Source organism: Ceratina calcarata, unplaced genomic scaffold (genome assembly GCF_001652005.2).
Source record: "Ceratina calcarata isolate Rehan_Ccalc_2016 unplaced genomic scaffold, ASM165200v1 scaffold540.2, whole genome shotgun sequence".
NCBI classification, from domain to species: Eukaryota; Metazoa; Arthropoda; class Insecta; order Hymenoptera; family Apidae; genus Ceratina; species Ceratina calcarata.
The window spans coordinates 18,626-32,053 of record NW_017176567.1 but is presented as its reverse complement, the minus strand read 5'-3'; the positions used below and the strand labels follow the sequence as shown (position 1 = coordinate 32,053).

The window sequence follows — 13,428 nt, the reverse complement described above, 5'->3', positions numbered from 1 at the left end:
CCTACAAAGAGTACACAATAGAGGATTCGAAAAGAGTCGTTTAACAAAGATAAACAGTTGTCAGTTGTGAAAAGAAGGCTGGCAAAATATGGTACCCTTCGGGAATTCATGCGTTATGGAAAAGTACACAACAGAAATGGTATAATATCGAATCAGAAGTTATATAAAATTTAATAACTAATACACCACGTAGACTAGAAGCATTAAAAAAAAATGAAATTTCATTTGAAAATTCAAAAAATTCATTTGAAATCATATATAGTTTAACATACGAAATGTTAAAATGCAAAATTATAAACGTTGAGTTACACTCCTATTCTTATAAAATATTCAGAATATTGTAAATGTAAATTAAAGCACATTATTACATATTGTTAATTACATTTACTTTGTAATTGAAATCACCCACTAACAATTAAAGAGTGGACGGTATTATCTTCATTTTTATGAAACAGTGTGTATATATGTATAGTCTTGGTTGCCATTGTATATAAATAAAAGTCTGTAAAAAAAGAATACCTTTTGATACTAAAATTGGATCAATTTTAGTCAATCTGAAAATCTGGTTAACTCTTAAGTACTGAATCCTACGTTCTTGTTGACATTTGCTAATTGTATTGTAGATATGTTATTCCCGTGTTTTAATCTAACTTAATACTTTATTTCTAAGTTTATTTGTTCATGTTTTATTTCATCTTAAGTTACTTACACTTTATTTCTGTTTTATTTGTGTACATTTTAAAGAGCTTATGCTTTTTAATAAAGTAATAATAATAATAATGAATTCCAGGGAACTGCTACAATCTATTCTTCAAATATCGACGAGATCTGGCGATGCGAAGCATATGTTGCCACCTATCAGTAGAAAAATTGCTCAAAGCGTCACGGAATTGGTTGCGGTAGCTGAATTGTTGAAAGGTGATGATTGGGTGGACCCTGATGATCCTACGGTTATTGCTGAAAACGAGTTGCTAGGAGCTGCTGCTAGTATTGATGCTGCTGCGAAAAAGCTTGCTAGTTTGAGACCAAGAAGAAGTATACAGGTTGGTATCTCTCTTTAAATCTTTTGAAGACTACGCTATTTAATATGGATGTAAATACTTGGATAATATCTATAGATTTTATAGTTCATAATATGTTATAAAATTACTATTTTCGTATGTACATCATTATTTTTGAATTCCTTCTGATGCACGTATAATAATGTATATGTTAATTAACCATACATTAAATTAAAAATTTCATAACTTATTACAATACAAGGATACATTCTCAAGTGCAGCAAAAATTGAAAAACAACGTTCAAATTTATTTGGCAATCATTATATGTAAATTTTAGAATTTCCAGCGCGCAATACTTTTACTTTAGTGAAAAGCAATAGAATTGATGTTTTATTGAAGTACCTCTTTAGAAACGACATTTTTAATTCTTCCCATAGGTACTAAGATTGTTAAGCTACCTGCTGAACTCACTCTAATGCAAATTACATGGCTAAAGTTTGATTAGGTTTCGGATTGATAATAGAACACCAATGGACGCCTTTCACCCAGCTTATTACACCTAAAGATTATCGTTCAGATCACTGATATATTCACACGCAAGAACTAAAATATAATATTAAACGTAAACTTATGAACAGTGCAACCATATATCAATGTGTATACTAGCAGCGCGAAAGCACATTCACACATATATGTATACATACATAAATATGTACCTTGAGGCTGAAAATTTGGTTCTCACGTATATAAAACTATCGTTGCGACATAAAAAGAAGGAAATTCGAAAAATTACATGTCACTCTGTTTCCCTTAAGGGTAGAATTTCGAAAATTCAGGAATTGTTTTGTAGTTTTAGAAAATGACATTTTGGCACTAGAACGAATTTGATATTTCATCAGATCAAAGTTTATCCAATTTCCAATCTTAGAGATAGATTTTCGAAAATTCTCGCCTTAGTGAATATACCTGCAACATTTTTAAAAATTTTAAATAGATAGATAGAATGGTTTTTACTGAACATTCATGAGTGAGACAGGAAGCTCTGTTGTACAGATTCAATCAGTGAAAGGTATTTAATATTATCCACTGGTGATTGATTTGATTATGTAGCTCGACGAAAACACATTTTAATTTGTTAAAATACAAGGATAAATTTATTTATTGAATCATATAACAAACACATACATATAGCATCATCCTATATATACACTGCGGATGTTCATGCATTTATGGGAGTTTCAAATAATTTAAACAAACACAATATGCAGTAATATGTAAAGAAATACAGAATATCCAAAGTAAAATACAATTTATAATATTTAGAGGAAAAACAAATGTTTATATACATTTCGTTTCTTTAATTTTCTTTATAAAAATAGAAATTTGCATACACATCCGCACTTTGTTTATATATATAGATATACAGGCTGTGATAAACTTCGTCGAGGAGTTCATGGAAGATAGCTGAAGTCTGTTCTCCGTAAGATATGTTTGATAATCTTGGTCGTTTGTTTAATAATTGACCAGGGTTCAAACATATTATTATGGCGGTCAGAATAAATCTGCGAGGATACCATTGTTCATTTGTACTTGTGGTAAGACTAAAACAATACTTTCAGGCAAAAATTCTGCATTATTTACCAACGTCCATCCACTGCATACGATGTTATCTTCATGCTGTAACACAGAAGTTTACTCCACGTTTGCAATACAGAAATCTACTTATTGTTAGAATAGATAATATAGAATAGGACAAATATTTCCAAATTATAAATTGACAAATCTAATATCATTGCATTATAATGCTACAAAACTCCCTTTGATATTCGAACACATTTCAAAACGCAATAACTTCTTTAATATTATACCAAAGAATACATTTTCTGTGGGATGATACAAGGCATAATTTGCTATATAATTTGTAACAAAAAATACATAAAAAATGTTATCATAAATATTATAAAGTTTCATAAATATCGATAAATGTTGCTATGAGCTACAAGCAACTAGAAATTTAAAACATCCTAGTTTTTCACGACTTTTTTGGTCTGCAACTGAAAATTTTACATATTTTAATCTATCTACGTTTTTTATGCTTTCACCAATTTTGATGAAACTTTGTACATGCATATCACTTATTTAAATCTACAAACGGGTTGTTCTAAACTTTTATGGGAGACCCTAATAAAAAAATTAATTATCACCCCTTTTGTTTTTTCTTCAAGCTTCTGACGAATAGCAATTTTTCTCAATTTTTTGTCACATACTATATAGTAAATCCGGCCTCCTAATCTGCCAAAGAAAATGAATTGTTTAATCCAATATTAAATTAATTTTATTTCAAGGTGTATCCGAATATTAATGGAAGTCACTGTGTATCTCTGCAGTGTCTCATTATATGAAAGTAGACAATAACCGACTAATGAATTGATTGACAGAATGTTGTAACAATATATCAACTTTCTATTGCACTAAACATTTGACTCTTCTCATTCCAGGAAGCAAGCGAAGACATGAATTTTGACGAGATGATCCTCGAAGCAGCTAAGTCAATCGCGGCTGCCACATCGGCTCTGATAAAAGCGGCTAGCGCCGCTCAAAGAGAATTGATAGCGACAGGAAAAGTGTCTAGAACACCTTTAACAAGTTCCGATGACGGTCAGTGGTCGGAGGGCTTGATTTCAGCAGCGAGAATGGTCGCTGCAGCAACTCACAGTCTCGTAGAATCAGCGAACGCGCTGGTACAAGGTGTTAGTACGGAGGAGAAGCTGATTTCGAGTGCGAAACAGGTCGCTAGTAGCACAGCGCAGCTTTTGGTAGCTTGTAAAGTGAAGGCAGATCCTGATAGTGAGAGCACGAAGAGGCTGCAGGCCGCTGGGAATGCTGTGAAAAGGGCCACGGACAATCTAGTTCGTGCTGCACAACAGGTAAACATTACGATTTAATATTGACCAAACATAGCTGTCTCAAAAGTTCTTCTCGTTTTCTTGCTGAACATTAAATGTAGAATATTTTGTTCTGTATAATGTTATTAAATTATACATATACAATCTGTTCTGATCTACTACCTTCCTCTATCTCTTAGGAAACTTCATGATGCCAGAACTGTTGTAGTTTATTCGTAATATACTGTTCAAGGTGAATTTTTATTTCATCTAGTCAATCGAATTTTTTATTGCACAGAAAATTTTTAATAAAAAAAGAAGTAGTAGTAAGACGGATCAAGATCCGAAGAGTATGGAGGTAGAGAGGTATCACGGGGTATCCGAAGAGTATAGAGGCGGATCAAGATCCGAAGAGTAGAAACGGATCAAGATCCGAAGAGTCTAGAGGTCTCGAGGTATCAAGGGGTAGAACATCCCAATCAAATTGCAACAACTTATTTCGAACAGCTAGAAACACGTGCGGATTAGTGTTGCCCTGATGGTAAAAACTACACGTCTGTTCACTAATTCTGGACGTTTTTTGATGATTGCTACTTTAAGTTTGTTCAGTTTTAAAGCTTTCGCTATGCTATAGTGTATGCAATTTTGATTTTCCAAAGTAAAATTTCTGGTTTTGAATCTTCTAAACCAATTGCGTACAGTCTGAACAATAACGTTCCCCAGTCACGGCCGCCATAAACAATGCGAATCTTATATACAGTATTTTTAGCATTGTTACCTCTTTAAAATAATTCAACATCGCAATAAGTTATCATCTAACAATAGATGCTTATTTAGGATCTTTTCAATGTTTTTCCAAGTAGATCTGTAGATTTTTATTTTCGTCCCGTTTTAATATAGACACTATAATTGCTTCGCTTCATCATTGTGCATTATAAAACCATGTATCAATTATTCTTTCGAACGAAACGTAAAAGTCATTACTCCTGGAAAGCTAGAAGACGAGTGATGACCATCATATCCACAATAAACAGGTCAGGTTGTATGTTTACATAGGATAAATGTACCATCTATGGCCACTTTAACTGTTTCTGTATCATGTATGTAATATCGTATAAATGGTACGAAAATAGATATAAAGAAGCGAATAGTATGTTGTTCTACTTCTAAATATATGTACAGAGAATCAAAATATTATAACATACACAACGTTTGAAGCATAATAATCGAAAAACTTATTGTATTATCGCAGAAGACACGTTTGCCCCATTTGTATCATTTCTGGACAGCCTTCTCTTCATTTGTGGTCACTTATGTAATTGGTAATACGCATAGTAAAAATTATAATTTTTCGTTAATTACAAACATTTATTTCTTATTAATTACAAATAAGTATTACAATAATTATTGGACATGGATAGTAACTCTTTAATAAACTCTTTAATACTTCTTTTACTTTCTTTGAGACAAAAATTTCTTTTTCGATTGTCGTGTCTTCTCTTTTTATTTTTATTAATAAATTATAATTATAATTTTTTAAAATCCAAAATTGTTTTTATAATAAATTTGTTACGTTCCATGATTTTCTATAATAATTAAAAAAAGGTGCGACATTATTAATACTACATACATCATGGCATATTATACAGGATTGGGCATACGAAGCGTTATTGGCTGTTTTCCTTTTCAGAAACTGCAGGTCTCGATACGAAAACAACTTTTGCCTTTTTATATGCTTCAACTACTGGTCAAAAATGGTTATGAAGTGTACTATTTGTGGCCACGTAGTGGCCACAGGTGGTACAATTTTATTTTCATTGTACCATTTTTGGCCAGTATTTAATTTCGATATTATCTAAGATTATTGTTTCACAATTCTTAGCAATATATATTGTATAAAATAAATACGTAAGAAAGTTGGGTCACACTCTTATAAAATATGATAATTTGTGGTTTCTGTACCAGTCATTCATTAATCACTATTTTTAACCCTTTCGCTACTACGAGCCACTACAGTGGCCTTCCATAAGATGCCACTGAGGTATTACGGCCGACTGACCGTTTTGCATAAAAACTTCTGATAGTATTTTGTTTTGTATCATTTGGCGTCGCGTAGCGTGCAGTGATATTGCGGCGCTCCGTTCAGCGGAAGTACCGCGGCGGAGAACCCGTCCGTAGCGAAAGGGTTAAGAATATACGGAGTTAGCAAAAATGAATAAATTTACATCCGTTTCTTAATTAAAAAAATAATGGGAAAGTAAGACCAAATGGTCAATAATATCAACATACTACGCTCCTGCACATATTTTCATTTTAATCAAACTAACACCAGAATATTTAACATATCGGAATAAATAACATACTTACTAGAAATGAATCAATGGCTACGAATGGTGCATCTATCCTACACATTACCTGATAACAAGGTACGTGAAGATCACGAAAAGAACGTTTGGGATAACATAATAGATATGCAATTATTGTCTTCATCTCATTAATGTTGCCTTAGATATAGCGTAATGTATGGATAGTTGAGTGTATTTCTTTGAATCAGGCTATACAACAGGAAGAAGACAGATCTTTGGTGCTTAATCGAAGAATGGTGGGCGGGATCGCGCAGGAGATTGATGCGAGGTCGGAGGTACTGCGCATCGAGAGAGAACTGGAAGAAGCTAGGGGTAGACTTACTGCAATTCGACAGGCGAAATACAAGAATCGACCGGACTTAACCGATACTGACACGGAAGCTGAACAGGGTGGCTACGAGAGCTACACTACCAGGTTACTCCACAAGTATACAAATTTTTAACTCTTCAACCCTTTTCTTTTTCACCGTAAATGTATGGCAACATATTCAGTAAACGAAGTTCAGGTATTACCACTTGAAGATATGTTCAAAAATTTATCTTCAAATAATTTCCAACATTGAAGCTTTTATTGTTCCAACTTTCTCCAATACATAAATTTGACTAGTTTTTCCCTCCATGTGATATAGATATCAATAATAGAAGTATATCTTCATTAGAGTACGGATATTTATGCAAATTCCCATTTGTATAAATAAAATTAGAAAAACGAAATATGTATAAACATTCCTTTTTTCCTCCACATATTATGCATTGTATTTTATTTTTTATATTTTATATTTATTTACATTACTATCTGCTATATCTCTTTCGATTGTTCAACATTCAATATCTGCAACAATAAAGATCTGCAATCTAATCATACATACAAGTGAGGGTTCACTCATTAACAGTTGAAATCTCTTTATATCTGTTATTATACTTATATCCCTCGTGATTTCTTTAATTATCTTATACTTACTAATATTTTATACTAACAGTGATTCTCATTAATATCCGGACACGTTTTAACCCTTTATTTGGTAATGTTGACCTCAAGTAACATGTGTTTCTAGCAGCTTGCATGTGAAAGAAATTTCAAAAAACTTGGATAACTCCCAAATTTATTCATTTCACTGCTTGCCAGATAAAGGGTTAAAATACAGGGTGTCCCAGAACTGGTGGTACATTTTTTAATGGGAGGTTCCTGAGTTGATTTCAGACAATATTTTCCTTTGTCAAAATGTTGTTCGAGGCGTGGTTGTCGAGTTATTAACAAAAAACCCCGACCAATTAGAGCGCTCGTATAGCGGGCGATCAGGAGTGTGCCAACTACCTTGGACGTCGCCACGCCCATACGCCGCGCTCGTGACGAGAGCAAAGGATTAAAGAAAAATTGCATGCAAAAACGAACTAACAAATTGGTTAAATGTCAGAGGAAAGAAAGCGTCATTAGTTATGTTCGCTGAATAAATGTAACATACTCAATGAAATAACTAACAACTTTACAAATTAGAGCAGCTAAAATTATAAAAAATCGAAAGAGAATTAGAGTTGAACTTAATCGTTCATCTTTAAGTTCACCTGTTCCTAGAAGAACGTCACTGGGTCAATGTGCCGAACTCCGGTACTTAAAGATAAAACACAACAGTGATGTTTCGAGCAGGTCACTGACAGACATTTTTTGAGCGCTCTGATTCGTCAGTGTTTATCGTTAATAACTCAAAAACCACGCCTCGGACAACATTTTGACAATGGAAAATATTGTTTAAAATCATCTCAGGAACTTTCCATTAAAAAATGTACCACCAGTTCTGGGACATCCTGTAGAATAGAACTTTTTTAATATTGGTTCAAACAAGTTCTAGGAAATTTCATTTACTACATATGTAATAAAAAACTGAAAAACGATTAGTATTTATCAGAATCTCGAGAAAAAAGAAAAGGACATGATTTTTAACTTTTTTATTAGGGTTCCCAATAAAAATTTGAAACGTCCCGTTTTTAATTCTAATCTAACTGACAATGAGTTATATGTGTGTACAAAGTTTCAGTAAAATCAGTGAAAGCATAGAAAAGTTAGACACATTGAAAAGTGTAAAAATTTATCAATTTATCGTAATTGTAGATCGAAAGTTGTGACAAAAATGCGATTTTTGAAATTTCTAATCGCATGTAAGTCACAGCAACATTCACCGATTTTTATGAAACTTCGTGTTTCGTTTCGGATCAATCTTGATCGTTGGTTGTCCGAGTCCACGTGTAAAATTCAAAACTCAATTTGAATTTCATTAATTCAAATGCCCAAAACGGCTAGTATCAACTGCTCGCGACGATTAGCAGGTTTTCGATTTCGTTCGACGCCCTAACGATTGGCAAGGCTTACGACTGGAAAAAAGCTTTCGATTTCGATTGATGCCCGAAACGATGGCAAGGTTTGATCTCGACTGCTCGTACAAATGTAGTGAGCAGTTTAGTCGAAACGCTGCTACAACTGCCCGGTGAAACGTATCAGAGTTGGGGAAAAACATGCTGTTTGGTTTTTCGTACGAACGTTTGATTCCAATTAGTCTTCTTCTCTGAAGACCGAGTCCACCCTCTTACTCATGTCCTTAAACTGTCTTAGGCTCGAGGGGGTAGGGTTAGGTCGGTGAAGACGCGAGCATCTCGGTTTTTCCTGAGAAAAGACTAGGTGGGAAAAACAGTTGAAGACCCAAGCTCTCTGCCTCGGGCCCGAGGTTCCATCACGTCGTCGGAACATTTTGTATCTACATTAAAATATTTATGGTACAAAAATAAATAAATATTTGTTCATGTTTCAGGACTTACGACAGCCAATCGCATGCAAACAATCATACTCTGGACCAACTGCATTCTACGACTCATGCAATCAGTCAATTAGCCGTTGATAGGCAAAACTTAGTAAGCCCGGAGAAGGTCCATTCTACTCAAAGCACTTTGGACAGAAAAATGAAGGATAGCCAGTATAGCATGTACGGATCCGTGGATAAAAGTCAATTAGACAGGCAGTATGGCTCGGAGAGTTCATATTTCGACAGAAACACATATTCTGATAGAAAATTAATAGACGACGCCTACACCGATAGGAAATTGATAGATTCCCCCTCGAGCCAGTACAGCTCGATCGAGAAGCGAATAAATCAAGAAAATTACAACATCGATGAGAAAAAAATGTATGGACCTTATCCACCAGTGCACACCATGACCTACTCTCCAGTTTCTACCAGAAAAGTCTTCCAACAAGAACAATTACAACAACAACAACAACAACAACAACAACAACAACAACAACAACAACATTCTTATGAAAAATACTCTCAGGAGGATTATTTGAACGAACAAAAATTGCATTCGCTTGGCCAAGAACAGAGATACTATACCGGAGACGCTGTGGACAGATTCCAAAGCCCATTAAGCACGTTCAAGAGTGACGTGCAAAGATTCGGTGAGAATTTACCTCAGAATCAGAGTTATAGAAACGTGGAGACCAGGACGACTCCCGGAGGAAAAATGGAAACGATTACTACCAAGATTTATACGTCCACTCCTGGGAAACTCAGCAGTTCTAATTACGAGTCTTCGGAAGAAACGAAAAAGTACTCCACTTCCAGCAATGAACCATCGACGTTTAAAGCCATTGATGGTAGTAATATTGTCGAGGAACGAATGACTAAACAGTCAACGACACACAAGGTCACCGAGAAAAAAACTGTTATGATGACTAGTATGTCCAGCAGGCAAGAAAACACGAAAACTTTTCGGTTCGAAGAGAAGTAAGATAGAGATATGAAATTGGAATTAAAAAATGGAAAGGTTAACAGTAAAATACTATTGAAGAGTTTGAAAGTGGTAATCGGAACGCAATGTAGAATATAAAATATGAAATAAATTATAACGATTTATCTGAGATTAGAGAAATATAAATTGAAGTAGCAAACAACATTAAAAGAGATAGCGAGTCAAATCTTACAGAAAAAAACACTGATAAATCGTATGAAATTTTTATTGGAATGTCATAAAAGTAAAATAATAATGAAAACATCAAATGAAAAAATAAAAGTAGCATATAAGAAAAAATAAATTATTTATGAAATGTAGTAAAGTGCAAACAGATGAGTAGACTGCAGATTTTATGCATTTGTAATAAGATTGAATATGCAGAAATTATAAATATTGCTTATAATGCATAAAGCTATTTAGAATATCAAAAACTGAATGCATGTTTCAAATTCATATAATAAAAGAACACATTTCTTAAATTGATATTTTAAATGTTTTACTTTGCATAAAAATCCGCAGTCTAGAGAAGAGCCAAAGATCAGCAAAAGATTGTAACTTTGGAAAAATTCCAAAAGCAGATATGAAATTATTCACTGTGGCTTTTGCGAAATATGATACACATGGTGGAGAGGACTGTAATTTTTAATTGTTAAAATAGAAGTGTCCTTAGAGAAGTATTAACACTTCGTGCTTTCGGAATTCAGCCTTCACAGTAACAATAATTTAATAATAATTAAAAATTAGTATTACGCAAGGGGCAACACAGCCGTCCGTCAATGAAAAAAAACACGAACAATATTGTATTTTGAGAATGGTTGAATGAACCGAGTGATTAATCGGTTATTATTTACAATGCCTGGTGATTATGAATAGACCGCGGGTTTTTATACAAAATAAAATATTTATAAGAGTAATTTAAAGAATGTGCTTTATTTTATCATTTAAATATTCTAATATACATTCTGTATATTTTTATACGTTCAAATCGGTGTTTGTATCTTCTGTACATTGAATTTCCCTATAAATGCATAAAATCCGCAGTCTAATTATAAGTAATATGGTCTACAGACACTGCGAGAAAACTAGATTTAGACTATTTGATATTTCTGGAAAATGAAACTCTCGATATTAAATCAACCAAAATTGCGATGAAAAGAATGGGACACTAAAAGTTTAGGATATACACTGACTCCCATTAACATTCTGACATATTTCAAAAAGGACTAACCTTTTTAATATTGGACCAAACAACTTAATTGTCTGTGGGATATTAGAAAGCTTAATTTATTAGTAGTAGTAATGCCTTCATTGTGTCCCTAACGGATTACATGGATTTAGATTTCCGTTTTCACAATAAACTTGCAAATAAATAAATAAAATAAAACTAAACAAAAACCAGGCAGTCTAATATTCGAAAGTAAGTGAATTTCCCTGATCATTGAATGTTAATAGGAGTCATTTTATGTGTTAGCTGTGGCAATTGGTGTTTCCAATATTGCAGTACTTTCGTGAAACCGTTATCGCAACTTCGGTCGTTATAATCGACAAGATTTTTATATTGTAGAGCTATCTACGGAAACTACCATTGTTTTACAAGGCCACCTGTATACTAGAATATTCTGAAGTGTTTTATTCGTAAAGATCGAGAGAAACACATCTAAGATATTTAAGAAATTAAATCAGATGTGATGTCATTACTACGATTTTGTCTGATCAAATGATAACAATATTCGCATTAACCAGTTAGTGTAGCATGAAATGCATTACAGCGCCTAATTTTCTTTTTCGTTATTCATAACAACGAAACGTTATTAGGAATGTTCATGTTGATTACATAGTCCATAACGTATGCACTGACAATGAGTCATACAAAACTATTTACCATATTTTTGGGAGGGAAATCGGGGACAAAAAAAAGGTGGAAATTATGACAACACACAAACAGCAAAAAATAATAAACTTCTTGTATTGGATTATTCCATAAGTTATTTATTAAAAGAAAGAGAAAAACAATTGAATAAGAAGGAATGCTTAAAACGAGAGGAATAGAAAACAAAAATATAGTCTTCATGACGTAACAAAATCATCTCAAAATTTATCAACCATAGAAATTAAGAGAGTTAAAAATGAATACGAACACTTTGTAGAAATATCTAATTATTACAGTTCATTATTGAAAGAAGACATTAGAAAGTTAGTTGCAGAAGACTCATTTTTTCATATTCGATGTTATATAATTTATATATATATAATATGCAAATATAGGACTAATAAATAAATAGAGGACATTTGTACGTCCTGTATTTCTTAACATAATTACGGGGATAGGCTGCTGAAATACAGAACAATCCCCGAAAGTACAGAACAAATAGTCACCATACCCAAAACAAACCCTATGTAATCATAACTGCATAAAACTACATGATTCTATTTGTAGAGGTCCAAGTGACCTTAACATCTACTGAGCACTTCCACTTGAAAATAAGTTTTAGTCATAACGTGGTCGTCTAATTAGGAGCGGATTAAGCAGTAAGCGGACTAAGCAGTCACGTGTGGACCCGGACGTCTAAATATATCTTAACTTAAAGATTTTAGAAATTACCGAAAAGGTTCAAAAAACGCTCCTTAAAATAATCAAACAAATCTAAAAAATTATTAAATTGCCCCTCTGTGGAGCACACGTCCCACAGGGGAGCAATTTGATTATTAATGTGGCAAATTCGAAAATGGATCTGTCAAAAATTTTTTAATTACTTTTCCTTCTTATTTATAACATAATGAGAGTTCCCTTCAAATTTTTTTTTGGAGGAGAGCCGAAATTTTTACCGCTTAGGGCTCCCACTGGACTTAATCCGCCGCTGCGTTTAATAAATGAACAACTGTCTTTCAAATATTTCTTCTCATCTTGGACATTACAGAAATTATTCAGATGGCTTAGGTGACTCACACTGTATACATATATCAATATATTGTGTATATGTAATATACACGTACTATATATATGCATATATGTAATATAAAATACATATAAATACATATAATACACATACATTTATATGTATATTCACATGAATTCAATTTAACATGTAATATGTTTCTTGTGAAGTAGGTACTTTGAAGATACATTTACTTTCTGTTTTTTTCTTCGCTCATCTTTCACGATAACAACACTGATTTTACTGGAATTTATTCATTTAATCTATATAGCAATTTAATTTTGTCACGTGTTAATTATGGAATTTAAATTTATGAAATCAAACTAACGAAGAGAAGCAACATATCATTTAATTTAAATAACATCTGCGACGAGATGAGACTAGTAATCTACATTTCATAGATCACTATGACGCTGCTATTTAATTAACATTTCTTAATTAACATATGGTCGCTCGCTT

The 13,428-nt window shown here is 33.0% G+C and overlaps 1 protein-coding gene across 2 annotated transcripts in view; it reads left to right on the top strand.

Moving 5' to 3' along the window:
- LOC108628831 (talin-1-like) overlaps positions 1-13,422 on the top strand; it is a 51,499-nt gene extending 38,077 nt beyond the window's left edge. For both annotated transcript variants that reach the window (XM_026816768.1, XM_026816769.1), the window contains 4 exons: positions 791-1,043; positions 3,501-3,929; positions 6,442-6,680; positions 9,055-13,422. In XM_026816768.1, coding sequence (XP_026672569.1) covers positions 791-1,043; positions 3,501-3,929; positions 6,442-6,680; positions 9,055-10,030 — 1,897 coding nt within the window. In that variant the 3' untranslated portion in view covers positions 10,031-13,422. The remainder of the gene's footprint in view (positions 1-790; positions 1,044-3,500; positions 3,930-6,441; positions 6,681-9,054) is intronic.
- The last annotated feature ends 6 nt before the right edge of the window (positions 13,423-13,428 follow it).